This window comes from Sinohyriopsis cumingii, chromosome 4 (genome assembly GCF_028554795.1).
Source record: "Sinohyriopsis cumingii isolate HCF-2022 chromosome 4, ASM2855479v2, whole genome shotgun sequence".
In the NCBI taxonomy this organism is placed as follows: Eukaryota; Metazoa; Mollusca; class Bivalvia; order Unionida; family Unionidae; genus Sinohyriopsis; species Sinohyriopsis cumingii.
In genome coordinates, this window is record NC_142964.1 from 5,492,638 (window position 1) to 5,512,316 (window position 19,679).

The 19,679-nt window shown below is 34.7% G+C and overlaps 2 protein-coding genes across 2 annotated transcripts in view; both read left to right on the forward strand.

Moving 5' to 3' along the window:
* LOC149800567 (calcium/calmodulin-dependent protein kinase type IV-like) overlaps positions 1 to 7,482 on the forward strand; it is a 58,139-nt gene extending 50,657 nt beyond the window's left edge. Inside the window, exon 12 of the mRNA XM_089954514.1 lies at positions 1,120 to 7,482. Within this exon, the coding sequence (XP_089810640.1) occupies positions 1,120 to 1,260 (141 nt within the window). The 3' untranslated portion in view covers positions 1,261 to 7,482. The remainder of the gene's footprint in view (positions 1 to 1,119) is intronic.
* Positions 7,483 to 15,532: 8,050 nt separating this feature from the next.
* LOC149800568 (calcium/calmodulin-dependent protein kinase type IV-like) lies at positions 15,533 to 19,054 on the forward strand. Its single transcript, XM_089954437.1, has 5 exons — positions 15,533 to 15,642; positions 16,613 to 16,691; positions 17,435 to 17,497; positions 18,721 to 18,828; positions 19,046 to 19,054. Exons 1-5 carry the CDS (start codon positions 15,533 to 15,535, stop codon positions 19,052 to 19,054), a joined length of 369 nt encoding a protein of 122 aa, XP_089810563.1.
* The last annotated feature ends 625 nt before the right edge of the window (positions 19,055 to 19,679 follow it).

Consider the following 19,679-nt stretch of genomic DNA (forward strand, 5'->3'; position numbering starts at 1 on the left):
TGCGATTGACAACAGTGTCAGCATCAGCTGTGTGAAGAATGTTGAGTACTGTTAGAATTGTTACAGTGATACATCTAAGCCCAGTTTTTTAAAAGCCAGACTTTAAATGTTGTGGAAACCATGTTTAATTGTAAAAAGTGTCTGAATCAATATACACATGTATGTTTTATCACTAGGACTGCAGTGGGTACTAAATATAGGACTAGTGCTCAAAGTGGCAGACTCAGCTTAACTCATGTCCTGGATATTTTAGTAACTTATGGCAGTATCTCTATACAGGTCAAAACACATGCCTTTCCACCCACCTATGACTTTCCACTTATGGCAGTATCTCTATACAGGTCAAAACGCATGCCTTTCCACTCATCCATGACTTTCCAGATAGTTTTGAAAATTCATGTACATAATATCAGTACATTTTCCACTGATAGTAAATGCAAAGTTTGCTCGTGTAGTAATTTTTTGTAAACTAAAAAAGTACAATAAAATATTCTGATTGTCTGCCATTTTCAGTTGACCAATCAGAACTCAGTATTCAATTTAGTACATTGCACATTTTTGGCTAGACAGCACAACCATGGTTATAGATCATGTTAATGGAGGAAAGTGGTTTGACAGCAATCAGTGGTATAATAGTAAGCAGTCTGCAATACATGCATGAAAAGTAGAGTGCTCAGTGCCTGTACATATTTTACAAGTGATAATTAGTATACTTTGTTAAATCATTCAGTTAAAATTAGGTTTCATGGAAGTGCTCATTTATGTTTAAAAAATAGTATTATATACAGACCTGACATGTAAATGATATAAAAGAAACAATAAGACCCCAAGTGGGTGCTGTCAGGCAGATTTGATATAACAATTGTAACACATCCTACAAATTGTCATAAGGAGTTGACTCCAGTTTTGTTCAAGTACTTAAGTCCCAGATTTGGACAGGAGTCTAAAATATATCTGATTTGTTTTTAGGTACTTGAGTGCTGGTTGCAGTACTAGTTATAATGCTATATCCTGATAAATGTTAATAACCAGGTTGGAATATTAATCTGATTTGTTTTGTTTCATATTTTGTTGCAGAATGTAGAATGTACTTGAAGATATTCATCTATTGTATTGCAGGCTGCAACTGATGTTGCACTAATGCTGGCATCCCACTTTACAGAGGACCTTGAAAAACCAGTGCACACCAGTGACCTGTCCATTGAAGTTAAACATATGGTCATGGCAGAAATGGAAGCACAGATGCAAAATGAAGCTTAGTGATCCAAATTGTGACTAGTATTTGCATACTGTACATTAAAACTTATTCCCCTCACTTTGCAAAACATCATTATTATCTAGACTGTTGCATGCCTGTGAAACAGTGGAAGTTAAATCACGAACTTAAACTTCATTGCAAATGTTTTGCATTCTTTAGCAAATGAGAAAAGATATTAAAAACAAAAGCAAAATTCCTGTGAAGTAATTAATGTCCTTCAAAAGAAAATGTGTCTTGGCCTATTTAGTAGATTATTAGACTAAAGTATTTTCAAAAATAAAGGGACATTGACATTTTTACATTATTACCCTCTCCACATGTGTTATTACTGTCTCCACTTACAAAAAACAGATGTTGATATTTTTGGGTTATTACAATCTTCAGTGGTATCATAATATACTTTTCACATTTGAGTGTCAAAATTTGATTTTTGATGCAATTTGAATACACAGTATGTTGATATTTTAGATCCAGTTTTAATTATTGATTAAATGTATTTGGTTGAAATGTAAACAATTGTTTTATTATAGTCTAGGTGTGATTACTGCAAACTGTTTAGATTTAAAAAATAACATGTCCAAGAATCAAGTTAACATTTTCTTATTGCAATAATCTGAAAGCCACCGATTATTATTTTTGTAGAAACCAATCTCCTCTCAGTCAATTCTCAAAAATCCGATAGCTGAACTCCCAGTGCCCCTCTTATTTCAGATTGGACCCCTCCTGTATTCAGAGTGAAGTGCCCATCAGGATTGTCAAAAAAATCTAATTTTCCTGAGAAAACTTTGATTGCATTGATTATATGTGGACATTTATTTTCAAGAAGTTGAAAGTTTTGTAAATAATTAATATTTATCCCCATATCTGCCTCTTATCTTTATGAAAATCATTTATTTATTTATACTTCCATCAAAAACAATGTAAACTTTGTGTACAAAGTGACCTTTGAATGGGGAACAGGTTGCCTGGGTTACCTATAATTAGTGTTCACTTGGGTTTAACATACATGTGATTCTACAAAATAGGACAAAATACCATTTTTATATTTATGTGCTGCATAGAAACCAGATGGAATAAAGGCTAGCGTGTATACACAACAGGCTATTAAATGATTACTTTACTATTCTAATTTAGAGAGTTTAAACCAAGTGCAGATTGTTTTTTTTAAATGTATTATAAGTAATAAAGGGATCAAATGTATTTGTGATCACTTTTGAGCCTTTGAATGAAATGTGGTCATCCTTTGGTGTTGAGAAGGAAAGACTGACAAAACATTATTTCACCAGTAACACGTGAGTAAGCATTTTGATCTTTTTAAATGGTCTTGTTTTAATTGAAATTGCATTGTTCAAGATGTTTTAAATTAAAGTTTAATGAATAATAATTGAGCTGTCTCATGCTCATGCTTACACTAGTGTAATGTAACACTGGTTAAACATATTATGAACAACATCAAAAGTGTAAAGAGAAACTGCATAAATCAAGACAGACATCAGATGAACATACACACTGCTGACCCAGTGAGTAACGAGCAATCAGACAATGGCTGACCACAGGACCTGGAGTAAAATGTTGTTGAAATATTTTGAGATCCAAATAAACACACTTGTCATTTTAATATGATTTTGTTTTTTCTTTTCATAGTTTAAGTGCAGTAGTTGCAGATGTATGTGACAAATAATAGTTAAAAGATGGGTCAGTTTTGGATATATGCAAAATCAGAGAGAGTCAGGGCTTATGGAATTTCTGTCAGGGCTTGTGGTTGTTTTTAAAGTCACCAGCTCTGGGTTGTAGTGACTTCTAAAAAACATTTTTTTGGAGCACTGTCAATCCTATTAAAAGCAGGCAGTAGGCGATGTAGTCCTGTGACCTGGTATTTAAACCTGTTTGGTGGCAAAACACATAAACAGCTGACAAGACATTTCTGTGGTATCCATGTACACGTCTGTACATCAGTATGTCTGTCTGTCCACAGCTTGGATTAAGGTCATGGTAGTAGTTGTTTAGATTAATTTCAGCGTGAAAGGTTTTTACTCTAGATGCATACAAATGTGGGTTTGACCAAAATTGTATATCCTGTCCTTAAATAGATGCTTACTTAAAAAAATTATTTGGGCAGAAACAAAATTTTGTTTTAAACCACACTATATGTGTTATTTGGTATAGATATAGACAAATGTGTTTGAACTGATACTGAATGAGTAAGAATTTAAACAAGAATTAAGAATTAATACCCCAAAAAGTTAATTGACTAGGTTTACCATTTTTACTTGTGTATAAGATGAATCTAACTGCAAATTGCAGAGACCCAGATTTACCATCACATAATGCAAATTACATAGACCCAGATTTGCCATCACATAATGCAAATTACATAGACCCAGATTTACCATCACATAATGCAAATTACATAGACCCAGATTTACCATCACATAATGCAAATTACATAGACCCAGATTTACCATCACATAATGCAAATTGCATAGACCCAGATTTACCATCACATAATGCAAATTACATAGACCCAGATTTACCATCACATAATACAAATTACATAGACCCAGATTTACCATCACATAATGCAAATTACATAGACCCAGATTTGCCATCACATAATGCAAATTACATAGACCCAGATTTGCCATCTCATAAGCTGGAAGATCTGGATCTGTTAGGAGTAAACAGTAGAACAAAACAACATAGACAAATGATATGCAGGCACATTATGTGATGCAGTACATGATCTGTCTTGTTTGCTGTTTGATTTGACTTATAAGCAAGTATAAATTGCAAGTATTAATTGAAGAAATCATGGTCAGTTGAATGTATGTTGTACATTTGTTTCAACCTGAATGTTAACATTTAATTTTACACAGACTTCAATTTATAGTCTAAGAGAAAATGTTTGATCCAAAATACAGAACCTTTTTACTTAATTATGCAAAGAAATGTATCTATTCCATTACAATCTAATAAAGCTTTCGAAATTTATTAATTTGTATATCTTTGAATATAATATGACCTTGCCACACTGTATTGCAGTGGTAATTTAAAGGATGTACAGCATAATGTTGACTAATTTTAATGTATTTTGTTCTGTTGTATCAGTGGACATTTTAATGCAGATTAATGCATGTCTGATTCAAGACAATACAAATGTACAGTTTTAAATTAAAATGCTGTTTTAGTGCACATATGGAAGTTTTCCATACTAATGTTAGTCATATCACAGTAATCACCTTTTGCAGTTTTGCCCACAGTTATGGTATACTGAGATACCATTTGTTTTACAATTATGATTTCGTCTATAAAAGTAATAATTTCTACAGTTATGAGATCAAGGAATTGTTTTATATGGGCAATTTATAAGTACCTACATGAGACTTGTATTAATAAAATAAAAATAACTTTTGTCATCGACTAATCATATGCCTTTTTTGAAAGTCTGAGTTGATATTTATTTAATTGGAATAATAAAGCAATCATTTGCAGTTACTTTTTTTCATGGATCTTTTGCCATATTTTATATATTTTTCTCACCATTTCTATTTTCCTTTTAGCTGTCTTTTTCTTCAAATTAATTTTTTGCCTTCTTGATCTTTTGGTGCTATTTATCCAGCTTCACTTTGATGCATTGAAAAGAACAATTTACTACATCAAGATAATCTAAAGTTTTACAGCTGTTACAGTAGAAGATATTTTGATATATCCATAGTTTGCAGGGATATAACTGTACTATGTAACAAAGCAATGATGTCTGCTTTAAGTTTGCAGTATGTACAGTTTGCAGGGATATAACTGTACTATGTAACAAAGCAATGACGTCTGCTTTAAGTTTGCAATATGTACAGTTTGCAGGGATATAACTGTACTATGTAACAAAGCAATGCTGTCTGCTTTAAGTTTGCAATATGTACAGTTTGCAGGGATATAACTGTACTATGTAACAAAGCAATGCTGTCTGCTTTAAGTTTGCAATATGTACAGTTTGCAGTGATATAACTGTACTATGTAACAAAGCAATGACATCTGCTTTAAGTTTGCAATATGTACAGTTTGCAGGGATGTAACTGTACTATGTAACAAAGCAATGATGTCTGCTTTAAGTTTGCAATATGTACAGTTTGCAGGGATATAACTGTACTATGTAACAAAGCAATGTCTGCTTTAAGTTTGCAGTATGTACAGTTTTCAGGGATATAACTGTACTATGTAACAAAGCAATGACGTCTGCTTTAAGTTTGCAATATGTACAGTTTGCAGGGATATAACTGTACTATGTAACAAAGCAATGCTGTCTGCTTTAAGTTTACAATATGTACAGTTTGCAGGGATATAACTGTACTATGTAACAAAGCAATGCTGTCTGCTTTAAGTTTGCAATATGTACAGTTTGCAGGGATATAACTACTATGTAACAAAGCAATGTCTGCTTTAAGTTTGCAATATGTACAGTTTGCAGGGATATAACTATACTGTGTAACAAAGCAATGATGTCTGCTCTAAGTATCTTTAAATTAAAAATCAAAAATAAAACTTTATATCTTCTATACAGTGCTCTCACTACAATGCCATTCATTATAACACATTTCCTGTTTTTAAAACCCTTCATTATAACAGTTTCTGTTATAAGGCATATAGAGTTATCAATACCATTCATTAAGTGGTAGTACACTTATACATGTGATTTGCATTGTTAAAAATTGGTCTCACGATAATGTGGTGTACTCAATGATTTCCATGGAGATCATAATGATTATGGAACAGTGTATGAGCAGTTCCAGCCATGAAGATTTCACAAACTGTATTCATCATGCAATAAAAGAGCTTGTTGCCACATTGTAAGAGGGTCATTTATGTGATAGTAATTATATAATAAAAATGAGTATTTACTTTAATTTTGTAGGATAAAGTTTACTATGCTTATTGCGACTTAATTTATGTGTATTTCTGACTGTGATAGCAGTAGAATTGTTTTTACGCAATACCATAGCTGTTATTTTTTTAACTCTACTGATTAAAGATCATTAGAGCTTATGGGATGGCCTGTTGTTCTTCATCTAGCATCTCTCCATCCATTAGCACAAGTTGGATTTCCCACCTAAACTATGTGGAAGATGCCATACAACAAGGTCTAGTTGATCCATTGGTGCTCTCAGACATCCAATATTGAAACTATAGAAGCCATATAGAAAATATTGTTATTACTACCTCTCCAAAATGGATGGTCATATATAAATATGGGGTTTTTACTGAAAGACTTCTAACGATGTCTGGTTGGTCCAAAATGATAATGGTGCCAATTTGACATTCAGTATGGCCACCATAGCAGCCATCTTGAGAATCTTATAACTGCTCCTGCTAGATGGAAAGTCATATCAACACTGGTTTTTATCCCAAAAGATCTATGAGTGTGTGTATGATTTTGATTTTTAACGTAGCATTAACGATTTTTCAGTCATATCTCTACGATTCTGCAGTGTGGAAGTTTAGAGTGATGCCTAGCACTGGGGCATCATATCACAGACATGTAGCATAATGTCCCACCCAGTCACATTATCCTGACACCAGGTCAACCAGTCCTAACACTAACCTCTTTTTGCTGAGTGCCAAGCAAGGGAGCTGTTAGTACCATTTTTGTAAGTCTTGGGTATGACTCAGTCAGGGATTGAACCCATGACCTCCCACATCCGAGGTGGACGCTCTAACCACTAGACCACAGGAGCGTGAAAACTTATGATATCTGGTTGGTACTTACTGAAAATAGCCCAGTCTGACATCTGGTATGGCTACCACGGCTGCCATTTGAAAATCTTGATATTGCTACTCCTCCTAAATGGAAAGTCATATCAACATAGGGTTTTCATCAAAACACTAATTATGATATTTAGTTGGTCATGATGAAAATCGTTGTTAATCTGACCTCAAATCATAAAAATTATTGCAACTAATTCTCCAGAATGGATTGTCGTATCAACAGGAGTTTTCACCAAATGTCTTCTTACAGTGTCTACTTTGTCATGAGTAAAAATCTGGCAGATGTTACATCCAGTATGGCTGCCACAGTGGCTAATTTGAAAATTTTGTTGTAGAAGAATATCAAAGATGGCTTTAACACTCAACAGTAAAAATATAAATTGTCTTGAATTAGAGTAGAGTGTCTGTCCCATTGTTTTATCTGTGGTCATTAAAATGAAATATCTTTAATAAAATATGTTTGCAAATCAGGCTTTTTTCAATTTGTTTTCATTGGTTGAGAAATATATATAGTTTCCCTGTTCTTTCTCCAGATTTCAGTTAATAACTCAGTATGTAAATAACGAAAACCAGGTTTTCCCCATAAATAGTTTTAAAGTAAAAATAAAGGAAAAGAGGAAAGAAGGCATATTAAAACTTTGTTTACATCAGTACTAAATATATTTTAATTTGTCATTGATTGATTTGCTGCATATCAAATAGAAATCATCTTTGCTTATATATATCAATTCTGAGTTGGTATAGCTAAATATCATAAAGAATTTTGTAAAAAAAAATAAAAAATATTATTCCTTGCATGATGTATTATATGAAATCTTCATGTTGAAATTCATGAAACATGTCAAAGTTAAAATGCATTTCACTTTACAATGAAATAAAATTTTTTTCACTTTACAAAATTATGTACATGAAGTGATATAGATTAGTGTAATGTGTAATAACCCAAAATTACCCTTTAAAATAATCTTTTCAATGATTCAGTGGGAAAATGGTTTACATTTTATTATAAAATTATGTACATGAAATGATATTGATAAGTGTAATGTGTAAGAACACAAAAGTATCTACTGAAATAATGTTTTCAACGAGTCAGTGGGAAATGGTTTACATTTTATGATGAAATGGTATAGACAAGTGTAATTTGTAATAATAAAAAAATTACCATTTAAAAGAACATTCTAAATCGCTTGAGAAAAAAATTTAAGGATGTCCAGGGATGAAAAATCCTGGCTATTCTCACTCTCTCTCTCTCGCACACACACACACACACTTTGATATCTCACTTTCAACTAGTTTGTCCCTTCAACATTTTCCTTTGCCATACATTTCTCTAATATTTTATTTTGTTCTTCTCGTTGAATCCATGTTAATACAAAGTAGATTTAAATTTTCAAACTAAGACAACATAGAAAACAGATTCTAAAATTTACAACCATACATGATACTTAAGACACGTATTTTCCAGAAAAATAACAGAATTAATCTTTTTGAATCCAAGTAATTTGAAATAATTGTTTACATATTAAACACAAAGTCCCATCGTGACCTCGACAACAACCAATCATTTTAAAAAAAAAATAGAACTTGTTTACGATGTTGCTACAAATTTTGAAACAAGATCAGGATTTAGATGAACACCTGGTATTTATAAAACGAACAGTCAAGGTCAAACTATTATCTGAAAAGAGTACCATCTCTAGTGAATAAATTTACATAACAATATCATGTAATGGAAAATAAAAATAAAACTGACGAACAATTAAACTGAAATAAATATATATTAAATTAGATATAATTAAATCAAATATACATAACAGGTCGATAGTCATCGATAACATTATGCTCAAGAGATTTTATATTCTATTTTTTCACTTGGTTGGTCTAGCGGTAAGCATGAACACCTGTCGAATAAGAGTAGGTACTAGGTTCAAGTCCTTCAAAGTTCTTTTTCCTTTCTTCAATTTTTTTTTTAGTGAGTTTTACATTCAATTAGGAAGGACAATTATATCGTGACAGATCTTTTTGTGCAAATATTAGGGCAGGGTACCATGAAAAATTTGTAGTTCTGAACATTATTATTTAAAAAAAATTAATTTCTGTCTGTCACAAGCTTCATCAGATATATCAGAATAATATCATACTTTATCCATTATATTATTTTTCTTAGATTATCTATAGACAAAAGAAAAGAAAATATCTGCCAAGAATGTCACAGCTCCTGTGGAAAATTAAATGATCAGTACCATTAATATTGTACGAGAATTTGCTTTGTTTATGTCGTTGTTGTATAAGTTGTAATATTAAAAAACTTTATCTAAAGTAGGGTGATGAAGCATACCCTATTGCTGACACCCTGTACAGGAAACTGTGCTGACATTAAAGAGCTTGTTGATAAATACAGGAAGTGTCGACAATGAGACCGGCAATTTTCTTATTACACTATTGATATAACATGCAGGAAAACTTTGAGTGGGAAGCCAACGCCCGGGTAAGATATATGCATAAGAGATACAGTAAACATAAAACACTTGTTCAACAAACGAGAAATATTTGGTTGACATGAGAAATAACTTAAAATTCAAATAAAAAACAACTCAACTACTTTTCTGAAAATCGTAGGATAATTCGCAGTCATACAAATAATATGTGTACTTAACACATTAGCATGTCCTAGTGGATAACTAGAAAATTAATACTTTTTAGTCCGATTTTTTTTTGAACTTTATTCTCACCCGAATATCTTTCACCACATTCCATCTAGCCATCACGTTGGCATGCATGAACCGAGTCCTGCATGTGACTACAGGATCATTAATATAATTATACCCTAGCATTCAAAGTTCATTTGTGACAAATACAACTGTTTTGTACAAAATATTAGCTACGTTGACGTGAACAATCAAAACAATCTGGTAATATCCTTAAATATCCTTCGAGAATTTCAATAAATTCCTTATTGACGGAAGCAACCGAAGTACCGGTACCGTGAAAAAAGTTGCAGACTTCCATAAAAATATACCGCGGTATACCGGTATTACCACTTACATCTAGTGAATATACACAAACAACAGCAGAACATCAATGGTAAACAGCAGATAGTATGGCCCAGGATACCATAAGAAATCTGCTGCTTCAATCTGTTATTTGTATCGCTAGCCAAAACGTGTGAGGATAACATAACAATAAACTTTGCTTGCTGAGAGTGAGTAACTGATAAATTTCATCTCGTGACTTCACCACTCCATCTTCGCTAACCGAATATCCGATGTGTTAACCCTGTCTATACCTTGCAGATCGTTCAGATTTGTCGGTGCCAGGGGCGTCACTAGGGTTGGTGTGACCCCCCTGGACCTCATTCCTGCACAAAAATTCAAAACTTTTATAGACAGTCGTTTTGGTGTCACCCCCTCTGATGGCGTCTCCCGGTGCGGTCCGCACCCCCCCCCCCCCCGAGTAACGCTACTGTTCGGTACTTCGGGTCTGTGAATTACATTCGATGCGGCGGTAAGCTACCACGTCCCATCAAAATTAAGTTGTTCAAATTTGAGCACTGTTCCTGCAAGATCGATACAAGTGGAGTACACAGCTGGAATAGGCTCATAAATAAGCAGTTTTCCACTGCCGGTCCGTGTTGGTACAAATACATCCTTTCCCTCAAATACACATGTAGTGGCTTCTTTCTGGTATATAGTCATACTTTCGATATTAAACTTACAAAGTATCCTTTTAAAGCCAATAGCCTCCGCAATTTTCAGCCGACGTACAACGCGCCACTGTTACATGCTGTTGGTTAGTTGGCGTTTGTAAACTAAAGGAGACATTTCGTGAAATCCGATAGATGTCACTAGGACTAGGCTCTGAAATATCTGTACGATCCGCCAAGGTGTAGATAGGGTTAACACATAAACACCGTGGCTAACGAAGATGTCCCCACTCATGAAATATATCCGTTATTAACCCGTTATTCACCCAGTACTATCAGGGTTCCTTGAACCCATAAAAGCCTGTGGGAGGTGGAACCATTCCTCTCCCCAGGAACAACTAGCAGGCTGCGGTGCAGTCAGAAAAAAGTGGCACATGCACAATTGTGTGCATGCAACTATAATTACACTCAACAACAACAAAAACATCCCAATACAAGCAAATATCATCAATTACTTGTTGAACTGCTGAAGTTCTTAGACTGAGATCATCTTCAGAGGATATGGGCTTATTTAGACTTTTTGTACAAAAACTTTTTATATATGTGAATTTTAAAACAAAATGGTTGTGGAAACACAGCGAGATAAAGGAGTAAGCCAATTTGTTTCATTGTTTTTTATATCCCTGCTTCACAAAACAGACAGTTTATGGATTCGCTTCATCTGTCCATTCACACAAGTGTATGTCTCAGTGCATCTAAATTCTTAGTCTGGGCTGTAAGTTACATTCTACTTCTCCCATTAACATAAAATAAGAAGTCTCTATTTCAGACTGCATAGTTCATACATCAAAATTAAAATGCGAATATAAAATAAAATATTTCAAACATAAATGATCATAGACTAAAAGTTTAACTATTGATGCACCTTGTGAGAAGCATGTGTCTCGTATCGAAACAAAGTTACTAAATTGGTTAGAGAATGTGTCTGGTCGCCCATCCCAATGTTGTTTCACCTTTTGCCACCAAACTTTCACTCAAGGTGCATCTCGGGATAGGCATGTGTTACAAATGCTTTAAAACTCTGCCCATCCTTCCAGTCTAGGTTGAAACATATTAGTACTCCTACTGACATCAGAATTACATAGTATGTGCATCTTGGGTTTAAAAAGAAAATTGGGTCACTATGATATACTTTTCTGGGTTTATTGATTTTCTTGAAGATTGCATATACTCTACAAACGCGCATTTTCGATCAAGTTTCTTTATTCAGTGAATATTCAAATGATTGTAAGTTTGCCAATTAGAATATGTTTCTGTTTGAATGCGTGCAGTAAAAGGAGGTTGCAGAATCATGTTTGACTCCACATCCTTGCAAGGCCATTACAATTACTGGGCACCATAAAGCAGGAAAATAAATACAAGACGAATTAGGCCTCAAGATAGGTTATGATCCAAGAATCTTGTGAAAAACGTAGGTGTCGTACAGAGATATAAACATATTAGTAAAGCTGGCACTATGACATATATAAATTGAAAAGTATAAATATAATTTTTATTTAAAACTTTTCGGAATGCATCGCCTTCCTATATTGGTAGCAAACAGGGATTAAACAGTGCAACCTAATTCTCTTTAACGGCTAAATTGATGTACGCTTTAGTGCGTAAAGAGTGTATGACACTTGTTAAATTGTGCATTTGGATTAAAGCTTTGATATTTTTCTGACGAGGAATTAGTGTTTGTGACTCCAACAAATAGAACAAAAGGTTTAATTTGTCAGTCTTATATTATCAGCCTGTTATTACCTATCAAATGCATGGAATGTGTCCCAATGTATGAGATTCTCAATTATTCCAAATTATATCATTTACCATTAACACTGGACAACAAATTTTTACAAAAGTCATGTTACTGAAATAAAATTAGTCAATTCTTATCAATTTTTATGTGCTGAACACGAATATGACAGTCAAATTGCAAAATTGGCTCTAGTTTTTTTGTAATCTGCAAGAAATTAATGTTTACATAACGAAATGCATTCCAATAGTAAAAGGTCAACTGTAATAGCCTACCTATAAAAAATCAAGTCATTGACTACATCTTAGATTTCTTCGCCTGTCTCTTGTACAGCTGTTCGGGAGCATCTCTGAGGAGTGTCCAGCAGTAGTCAGCCAGCATTGTAGTGGACCATTTTCCCTGGTATCTTTGTTCCATTGTTGCGATATCTTGATGAAAACGTTCGCCGTGTTCATCACTAACAATACCACAGTTGCTAGGAAAGAAATCCAAATGGGAATGAAGGAAGTGAATCTTTAGAGCCATATTGCAGCCAAGTTTCTTATACTTCATCAACATGTCTTCTACTAGTTCCTTATAGTTTTCTGCCCTAACATTTCCGAGGAAGTTTGTAGAAACTAGGCGAAAAGCATTCCATGCTTGTTTCGCGTCACCTTCCAGCAAGTTGTTGAACCGGTCATCTTTGAAAAGCTCTCGAATCTGAGGACCCACAAAAACTCCCTCTTTAATCTTTGCTTCGCTGAGTCGAGGGAATTTTTCATGCAGGTATCGGAATGCTGGCAAAGTCCGGTCAATGGCTTTCACGAAGTTCTTCATCAAACCTAGTTTGATGTGAAGGGGTGGTAGCAAGATTTTCTGAGCCTCAACCAGAGCTGGGTGTTGGATATTCTTCTCTCCAATGGCTACATTCTGCCTGTGAGTCCATTCCTTCCTCATGTAGTGCATTTCCCTTGCTCGGCTATCCCACTCGCATGAGAAACACATGTATTTTGTATATCCTTGCTGCAGTCCCATTAAAAGGGCAACTACCTTCAAATCACCACAGAGGTGCCAGCTGTACTTGTTATACTCAATGGAATTCAGTAGCTGCCTTAAGTTATCGTATGTCTCTTTCATGTGGACAGCATACGCTACTGGAATAGATGGAAGAATGTTTCCATTGTGCAAAAGCACAGCCTTGAGACTCAGTTTCGAGGAGTCCACAAATAGTCTCCATTCTTGTGGGTCATGAGTGATTTTTAAAGCATTCATGAGGCCCTCAATATCGGAACAGAATATCAGATTACTTTCCTTTCTGAAGAAAGGCTCCAATTGCTGGTGGCGCTTTCGATATGCAGTAATTGTGACATCTTCTTCTAGAAGATTCCATTGTTGGAGTCTTGATCCTAGCAATTCTGCCTTGTTCTTTGATAAGTCCAAATCACGAATCAGGTCATTTAGTTCTTCCTGTGTTATTCTGTGTGGGGTTGATGATGCACCACAGTGAAAATCTGGATCACTGCATGCTGATGGACCAGGAGAAGAACAGGTCGACTCACCTTTGTCTTCGTCAGATGAATCAAGAGAATATTCTGCTGGAGGTTCTGGAATAGGAAGTCCCTCACCATGTGAAACTGGTCTCAATGCAGACGGAATGTTTGGGTAGACTATTCTCGACTTCTTTCGCTTCGTTATTCCGCCGGAAAGAGGAGGAACCAAGCAGAAGTAACAGTCATTTAGGTGGTTGCTTGGCTCTCTCCACACCATTGGGACTGCAAACGGCATTGATGACCTTTTGCAATTCAACCACTGTGAAAGCTGTGTTGTACATGTAGCACAATATATATGCGGAGCCCAAGGCTTGTCTTGGTCACCAACCTTGCATCCGAAGTAAAGATGATATGCCTTCTTCACTTGAGAATTGATACTTTTCTTCTGGTTGGCAAATGTCACTTCCCCACAAATATAGCAAAAATTGTCCGCGGTATTAACACACTTTCGAGGCATTACTGTTCTTTATTGTATGTAAATGGATAAAATAATAAGTTTTATGTAACAGTAGCTTGAACTGTCTCGCACAACGTCTAAAATATTTTAAATGCTGAACCTATCTGATTGGGCTTTATATAGTACACTGCTTACGTCAGCTTCAGCAGCCGCCTGGCATTAGTATAATAGGCCTACACATGTATAGTACACTGCTGACGTCAACTTACTTCAGCAGCCGCATGGCATTAGTATTGCATTGCATCAGAAAATGATGCAATCAACTGTGGATGATGTGAGCATGATGGTATTATGCAATGTTACATCATTATTCCGGATGTTGCTGCAGTCCTACTGGAGAAATTTACACAGTGAAACATAGAAAATGAGGTATATGAATATCTTCAAAACGAGAGCCAATACAAATTTTTCACGGTTATATTCGTGTTCGGCACACCAAAATACTACAGATTAGGGCCTTTTCAAGTCAGTAATGATTTCACTGTTGACCAGTGTAATTAACGTAGTGAACACCTGTATATTGCTTTCAAGATTTGACCAACAAAGAAACCCAAACTATAGTTCATAGTGAGTGTTAAAGGAAAACAACTGTACGTGTCATAATAAATTTGAAATGAACAGACGATCAAAATTATAGTTTTCAGAAGAAGTCGCATGTATTTGCTTTATACTTAATAAGGACATATGCTCCCTTGTTCCAAAGTACTAACGCATTGTATTTCAGTAAATATGATATCTTATATTAGAATGACCGAGTGTAGTGTATTTAACACTTTATAAGGTAAAGGAGAGCGATGTCCCGAATCATTACACTTACCTTAAATGTCTAAATGAAAGTACCGAGTTTTAAAAAGACGACTCTGGTGTACTGTCTAACAGAACATTTTAGGCTTACTAGGTCTGTGTTGTCCGTTTTATACTATTCCCGCTTGTAACATTTATATCACCTCAGCCCACTGGTGTTAAAGGCAGCAACAAATTTGCGTCTATGATGACGATCGTAGTGTGGGTCTGGTGAATAGAAATATACGGTAATCGGCGCATAGCATAGAAGTTAAACATAACACAAACTTGATGTATTGACTACAGGAAGATGCATTATGAAACATTGTCGGACATTGGTGATGGCAATTTATGGCTCATAGGAACGAATCAGAGACAGACATTTGGAGACTTGTACGACCTTGGGAAAAAGCTTGGAGGGTAAAATGGAAATGTTTTTTTTAGTTACGATCTATTTCATATTTTCCAAAGAATGAAACACTGCTCAAGTCTTTTAAGTGATTGACAATCAAAGTGCCAATGTCAGTTTGATTAGCCGGACATGTACGACGTACATTTGTATGATTTTCTTATGAAGCTGTTATGCGAGGGGTATTAGAAAAGTTCTGAATATTAACTTGTGTGTTTAATATTAACTTGTGTGTTTGTTTGAAACTGTAAATAAATTTTCCCGATCGATAGACAAAATAAGGTTCTATAAATTGATGTAGAGCTGAAAGTAAAGCACACTGGACACCTGCAGATATATAGGCGTCCGACATAACATTGGTAATCGACAGTGACGTAAAAAATGTCGAAAAGGGAGAACAATTCTGTTAATAAGAATACTGTGAAGTTTGTATATCTCCCGCTGATATCAACGCATACTTGGTTCGAGTTTTCGGATCTAAACTTCTCTTTCGTAACATACAATTTTGAGGTGGTTTCGTCGTTTTAAAGATGATTGCTAATCCATAGAAGATGATCCACGTTCTGAACGACCATATTCTGCAGTTGGTGAGCGAGAAGTGGCTGTTGTGAAGGCGGGTGAAGATCGTTGATATCCAGTGGAAGATATTTCTTTTATCACGGGAATTAATTCGTCAGTTGTTTTTAATATGTACTGAGGAATCATTTCAAGCTCAGAAAGGTTTGTGCAGGATGGATCACGCGTTTGTTGACGGCTGATTAAAAAGAGACTCGGGTTGTATCTTTTTAAATAACCATCGTATGACCATTTAGATTGTAAAAGTACATAAATTAACTTTACGTAACAATTACTTCACGTAATAAATGGCCCGGTGCCTCGTTAGGTTTTAATATTCCTTTGTACATGAACTATATTATTTTTAATTTCTTGATCTTAGTACTGAAAGAAGGTTTTAGCGATAATTTTTTTTTCTATCGACAGGCGTTTCGGGTCATTCATTTGCCTTTGTAGACGGAAAAGCTCCAGTGTTTCCAACGCTGTTAAAATAATCAACAAGAATGTAAGTAATCAAAATATATGCATTTTACAAAACAACACACACTAGCGTACACATCCACGTATACTCCTTTTTGTATGACCACCTAATTAAAAACTATCTTTATATTTCAACGCAAACTTTTCAAGCGCTATTTTGATCGATTTTTTGTTGGTTTTTTTTCTTCTTTCTACAATTGTGTCTCATGCTACAAAAGTTACTAAAAAACTTGTTTATTTGACTATATTACAGTGGTGTAAAGTAGGCAGTATTATCAATGAGGATGTGCATATTTAATGATATTGAGATAGGATTTGTCCATACCGGTAATTTTTATTTTTAGTTTGGTCCCGCTCGTAGTTGATACGTAAGCTTCTCTCCAAGATCTTATTTTTTGGTCAAACATTTTCGGGAAGAATCATGTGTTAAATATAAAATACAAATTGCATTTCTCGCTAGAATTGAAAATATGGAAAATTGCAATATTTATAATCTGATTAATTCCGTTTGGGCAGTCTGTAATTCAATGATTTTATGCACTCGCATGAAATTTGTTTCTTAGTTTATTTCGATATTGCTATGTGATGATGTGCCTCCACCCAAATATTAAACATTAGGAAATCTCAAGAAGTGGACACCTTGATATTGCATGTAGGACTTTACAGGTGCAACACTTATCGAACAAATCTAATGCAACATATTATTTAGTACACGCACTTAGCCACTTTATGTTTAGCAACACATTCTTTATTTTCTTCTCTCACCAGGAAAAACCGAGACGTTCCAAAGTCGACATCAAAGCATGTTTAGAACATATGAACGAAAATGTTGTGAGTTGTCAAAATATTATACACCTATCCTATTGATTATGTCTAGCCATACTATATTTCTTCTCTTAGGCGACAGTTTTGTTTCATCCTTTCCTTTCAATCCACGGGAGACAATCCGCTACTCACCTTTATCACAGAAACGTAGTGGATTATCGCCCGTAGCTTGCGACGTTGCTATACAATCCCATGTGAATTAGTTGTTGAGTTTAATTATAGTGGCGTGCGCACAATTGTGCATGTGCCACTTTCTTCCTGACTGCACCGCAGCCTGCTAGTTGTTCCTGGGGAAGGGAATGGTGCCACCTCCCCCAGGCTTTTATGGATTCAATGAACCCTGATAGTTTGGCCTCAATCTGTGGGTCCATAAAGGTCCCTTACAGTTGAATGGTTGGCAGTCATTAGTGGGAAGGAGAACTCGGGAACGGTCCTGGTTGCTTTACATCGCTGGTTTCTTGTTGCATTTGCCTGGTGTTTCTTGCGATTTATTTTTTTGATTTTTTTCTTCTTCAAAACGTTCTAAAAAAAAGGGGGGGGGGGGGGAATGTTCTATGCTGTTTATAGAAGTTCTTAGCAGAAATCATGTATGAAGAGATTTGTGAATTAGTGTTAATATTTTGGTGCAAGCTGAAAATTCTATGAAATCGGTTATAAAGATTTGAATTTGTATATGATAAATAGTGGCAGTCTAATACATTTATTCACCCCATCCAGACAGTGACCTAAAGGTCATAATGGAAAATGCATTAAATATATAATTCAACATCTTGTCCTGGCCGAATATATGAAATTTGGTCAGAAAATATTTAAACATGTGAATTTTGCTGATGTTTTTACATTTGACCTTGACAATCAACTTTATTTGCAAAATACTTGGGGGGAGGGACAATGATGAGGACCGTCTCGCAGATGGTCACCACAGGGGCAACATAAATATAAAATGTGTGAAATTCCACCCTGCGGTTTAGGAAATAATATGGTAGCGGACAGACCAACATACATAAGGACAGACGGAGGATATAACAATATCCCTGACGCTTTTAATATTTTTTTTATTTTGTTTTAAATAAAAAGCGTTGGTATAAAATACCCCACTTAAATAAATTAATACATTATGAACGACAATTTCGAAATTTATTTTAGTGTATATAAGAATTGTTTAGAAGTACAGGTACTTCTTTCTTGCATTACAGGTGTAGTACATGTACTCCATTCTTGCATTACAGGTGCGTCTCTTAGATGTGTTTGAAACCCCAAAACAAATAATACTGCTTCAAGAGCTCACATCAGGAGGAGAACTTTTTGATAGGTTTGGAATCATTTCACTCTTCATTGTAATCTCATACATACGTGCATTCATACATACATACATACATACATACATACATACATACATACATACATACATACATACATACGTACGTACGTACGTACGTACGTACGTGCGTGCATGCATAGATACATACATATATACCGCATGTAATAATCACGATGACTTTTTATATGAAATCGTTTTATTTGTACATTCGGATTGGTACATTTTTATTACAGATTTCGTAATCGTTTGGTTGAAAGTTATCTGATATTTTTCACGACGAATCGTATTCAGCAGAGTAATAATGGTACATCTAAACCGAAGGCATTTTATCACAAACAAAAACTAAAAAGAAAGGTGCTAATGTGTATATGTACACACTTATGATTATGTGTCGGATTATGTGTTTATATGTACACACTTATGATTATGTGTGCGATTAAGTGTTAATATGTACACACTTATGAGTATGTGTGTGATTATATGGTTATATATGCACACGTATGAGTATATTTGGGATTATGTGTTTATATGTACACACTCTTGAGTATGTGTGGGATTATGTATTTATATGTATTTATGATTATATGTGGGATTATGTGTTAATATGTATACGCTTATGATTATGGGTGGAATTATGTGTTTATACGTACACACTTATGATTATGTGTGGGACTATGTATTTATATGTGCACACCTATGAGTATGTGTGGGATTATGTGTTTATATATGCATACCTATGATTATGTGTGGGACTATGTGTTTATATGTGCACACCTATGATTATATGTGGGATTATGTATTAATATGTATACACTTAAGATCATGTGTGGGACTATATGTTTATATGTACACACTTATGAGTATGTG